This window comes from Cucurbita moschata, unplaced genomic scaffold (genome assembly GCF_002738365.1).
Source record: "Cucurbita moschata cultivar Rifu unplaced genomic scaffold, Cmos_1.0 Cmo_Scf00001, whole genome shotgun sequence".
Classification (NCBI taxonomy): domain Eukaryota; kingdom Viridiplantae; phylum Streptophyta; class Magnoliopsida; order Cucurbitales; family Cucurbitaceae; genus Cucurbita; species Cucurbita moschata.
The window spans coordinates 7,083,587-7,088,041 of record NW_019268517.1 but is presented as its reverse complement, the minus strand read 5'-3'; the positions used below and the strand labels follow the sequence as shown (position 1 = coordinate 7,088,041).

The following is a 4,455-nucleotide window of genomic DNA, read 5'->3' as shown; positions in this document are numbered from 1 at the left end:
TTTTTTTTTTTTTTTTTTTTTATCTTCTCGTGTTTTTTCTTTTGTTTTTCCTCGTGGGAAAGATACATCGGTTAGGTTAAATTATGTGCAAGTGGGTGTTAGAGGTTTGAATCTCGATTGAAAACTTTCAAATCAGTTAGACTTTATCAGTTGAGTTATTACACGGGTGAGTAAAGAAATTTAGTTTTTTACCAAGCTCGAGCATAGTTTAATGGCTTAAAACGTACCCGCTTGATCTTAAAATTAGTAGTTTGAATCTTTCGTACAAAAAAAATTGTCAATTTATTTTTTTTTAAAAGAGAATTTAAATGAGGTACAAGTGGGTGCCAGAAGTTTGAATCTCGATTGAAAACTTTTAAATTAGTTAGACTTCATCAATTGAGTTATTACGGGTGAGTAAAAGACCAAAACAAAGAAAGAAATTTAATTTTTTTATCGAGCTCGAGCATAGTTTAATGGCTTAAAAATACAAGTCTGACCTTGAAATCAGTGGTATGAATCTTTAAGAAAGAACTAAGTTCGAGCACCACAAAAATACTCAAACCCTAACCACAAATTCTAATAGATAAGGAGGGAGCAAAAAAAATTGTCAATTTTTTTTTTTAAAAAGGAGAATTTAAATTAGGTGCAAGTGGGTACCAGAACTTTGAATCTCGATTCAAAACTTTCAAATCAACTTTCAAATCAATTAGACTTCATCGGTTGAGTTATCACATGTGAGTAAACGACCAAAACAAAGAAAGAAATTTAGTTTTTTTATTGAACTCAAGCATAATTTAACAGTTTAAAAATACACGTCTAACCCTAAAATTAATGGTATGAATTTTGAGAAAGAACTAAGCTCCGGTACCACAAAAACACTCAAACCCTAACCACAAATTCAAACAAATTGTCATTTTTTTTTAAAAAAAGAGAGAATTTCATTAATAAAGGAATGACTTAATTTATTGTTATTCCAAAAAGTTAAGAGCTCAATAAATTGGAATTGAAAGTTTAAACATAAATTTGAGTAATTTGGTGTGAAATAGTTTTCATATTCTATTATTGATCGATTGATTCTTTTATCGTCACAATCCTTCTAATGCTAAAACTTCAATTTTACTTAACTATCACTCTAAATTATTATTTGGACTATTTAATTCTTTTAAAATGACGTGTTAAAATATCTTTCTATTATTGGTCCATATTTTGTGAGAGCTAAAATAAATCCAAAACTTTTTAAAAAAAAAAATTAATTAATTAATTGTGTTTGGTATTATTATAAGTTAAATATTAAAACAAAATATTTAAATATTATAGAGAAAATGACTTGGACCAATCACTTTAATCCTAAGATTTTAAAAAAAATCTTATTTTTTAAGTGTAGAATAAAGTATCTCTCATAATTGATACTTTCACTTCAAAAGTAGATGATAACATATTGTATGGACATGAAGTGTTCGGTGTCTCGTCCATTGGTTTGCAATTTACGACTCAAAGAACGATCTTTCAATTCAAAATTATCTTTTTGTTTCATATGAAAAAAATTTGGATTCACAATTTGTTTGGTTTGGTGTTTTTATTAGTTAATAAACACAATAAGGTAGAGATGGGCTGAAATGGCTAACCTGAATTGTTTGGAATGTGGAAGCTTTTGTTTCTTTGTCTTCCCATGTCCTTCGTCTCCAACCTCATCAATGTCGAATAGAAACGACGAGTCCGATGGCAAATCGATACGTCGTTTCCTCCAAGCAGCGACGAAAACGGTAGCGAATTGTGTCAACGGGCTACCCACCAGCTTCTTGAAGCGATATTTTCTAGTACCGGAGACGAACACGATTAAAGTAGTGACAATGGCGCAGGCACAAACGCCGTACCCCCATTGCCGTCCCAAGTTGTCCTGAACGTAGACGAGAACCGTCACGGCGGCGAGCGAGCCAATACTTATGAAGAAGAAGAACCAGTTAAAGAAATTGGTCATTTGAGACCTCTCCTCCTTGTTTGTTTCATCAAATTGATCGGAACCGAACCCGGAGACGCTGGATTTTAGGCCACCGGTGCCGAGGGCAATCGTGTAGAGACCGATGTAGAGGAATGTCAGCTGAAACTCGGTCGCCGGAGTGCAATTCAATGGCGACGATGCCGTGCATCTCGGCGGCCGGAGCGAAGGGATTATGGTAGAAATTGTCAAGATTATAACACCCTATTAACCAAAAAAAAAAAAAAAAAACATATTTTTCATTCAATTTTCAAAAAACCCAAATGAAAAAAAATTGTATAAATTGAAATTAGAAATGGGAAAAATAGGTTTTTTTTTACAGTTGCTTGAACGGCTGCAAAGATGACGATTGTGAGGTACCTAAAATCATGAACAAAAAGACAACCTTTGAACAAGGAAAAGTAAGATCAAAATCCAAAAAGGTATGTTTTTTTTTTAAATAGAACCTGCCAAGAAACGTATCAGCAATGAAGCCGCCAAGGAGACAAAGCATGAAGGAAGTGCCAAGGAAATTGGTGACAGTGTTAGCCGAAGTGGCATTCCCCAAATGCATGGTTCCTGTCATATACGTCACCAAATTCACTGCAATTCCTAGTGTTGTTAGCCTCTCTACAGCCTCACCTCCTGAAAACAACCAAATTCATAAGAACCACGACTACGACGAAACAAATAGTAAGAACAAGAAGGGAAAGAGACCGAGAATCATCGCAGCTGCAGTCCAGCCACCGGTTTTGGAGCGGTCGGCGGGTCGGCCTTTGTAGTCCCAAGCATCTGGAAGAGTTGGTTTGGACTGTGACTGAGAGAAGGCATTATTGTTCATGGCTTTAGGAGAAGTTTTGAAAAGGTGTTTGTTTGGGGCAATCAATGAAGTGAGGGAAGGGGGTTTTTATAGGGTGGAAAATGATTGGGAAAGATCAAATTTTTAATTATTAGTTGGTGAAGTGACTGAAATAGCCTGTTGTTCTAAAAAGGAAGAGGCAAAGGCCAATGAAATAATATTCGAACCTCACGTGAGGTGGAGGTGGAAACATGAAGAAGAAACACTATTAAAACGGGTTATTTAGAATATAATTTCAAATGCTTCGTTAGTCTAAAAATGGAATTTTTCATCTTCCTCAATTTTCATTTCAAATGATTTATAACTTAAAAGAGAGGATTAGGATATAATGGACTCAAGCATGCCAACTCAAAATTACATATTCTATCCCTTGAATTTGGTAATCATATAAGTATAACTCAATCGATCAAAACATACTTTATCGACGGTGATATTATATGGGATTGCTTATTTCTCTAGTTCAAATTATAAGTTTAGTCCAAGTTTGTATTTATTTGGACATTGATTTAAAAAAAAAAAATTGATTTTGTGTGTAATAAGTTTTCGAAGGGTAAAATTGTCCAATATGGTTCTGAACTTTTAATTTTACATTTATTAGTCTATTTAAAAATGAACTCAGTACTATATATAACATTGGATTTTATGTGTAAGGGAGATTTTTTTTTGTGTCTACTAGGTTCATGAATTTTATAAATATCAAGAGGGTTGGTGTTTTATAAGAATAAAAAAATTAAAGATTTGAAAGATATATTTGGACACAAAATTAAAGTTTAAAGATTTATTCAACACTATTTAAACACTTTTTTGAATATATTCCTTATCCCGTTCCGGTTCATGCTACAGGTCAAATTCTTCCCGTCCTATCTCATTGGAGCGAGTCCTATATTAAAAAGTAACTCCCCTAGGTGCTACCCTGCCTAAAGGATTCCATTTGTTTGGTTGCACAAGTGTCATGGTGACAATTCATTGGTACTCATCCATTTTCTATTTGGTGGGTATCACACCAGAAAGGGATATAGGGAGCTTGAGCCAACCCACAATATTTAACTTGAAAGTAAAAACGTTAGATAATCTCGTTTTGCCTCCCAAGCAAGAACGAAAAATAAGCAATGCACCATCTATGCTATGTATGTTAGACCATAATTTGACAAATTTATCCAATTGAACCCACCTAAAAAGAGGACCATAAGCTAGAAGCTGGACGAAAGGAAAAGTTCCTATTATTTGGATTTGATGAGCTAAAGTTAATAGAGATTGTTGGTTGAACTATGAGCTATTCATTAGTTTAGTTGTGGGTTGATGAGTTATTTTCTAATTTGGTTCGAGGAGTTATTTAATTTGACTATTTAGGTAAGTGTAGAGTTCGTATAATGCAATTATATAATTTAAAAGTTGAAAATGATTTCTTTTTAGCATTTTTTGAAAGTGTAACTTCAAAAGAAAGGTAAATGAAGAATAAACAAACATGGAGATGTGGACAAGAATAAAAGAGGTACCATTAATTAAGAATATAACCTATATAGGGTGGATTATCGACCAAATTGTTCTTCCACATTTGATATAATACTCATAGCTTATCCAACTATTACGACAATTAGACATCCATTTACGTTATGAATAAAAATTTTAAAAACATATC

At 33.2% G+C, this 4,455-nt stretch overlaps 1 protein-coding gene across 1 annotated transcript in view; it reads right to left on the bottom strand.

Moving 5' to 3' along the window:
• LOC111450043 (protein NRT1/ PTR FAMILY 6.3-like) overlaps positions 1-2,825 on the bottom strand; it is a 4,469-nt gene extending 1,644 nt beyond the window's left edge. The window contains exons 1-4 of the mRNA XM_023090211.1: positions 2,675-2,825; positions 2,425-2,602; positions 2,299-2,338; positions 1,608-2,182 (exon numbers count right to left, since the gene is read on the bottom strand). Of these exons, the coding sequence (XP_022945979.1) occupies positions 1,608-2,182; positions 2,299-2,338; positions 2,425-2,602; positions 2,675-2,798 (917 nt within the window). The 5' untranslated portion in view covers positions 2,799-2,825. The remainder of the gene's footprint in view (positions 1-1,607; positions 2,183-2,298; positions 2,339-2,424; positions 2,603-2,674) is intronic.
• Between the last annotated feature and the right edge of the window lie 1,630 nt (positions 2,826-4,455).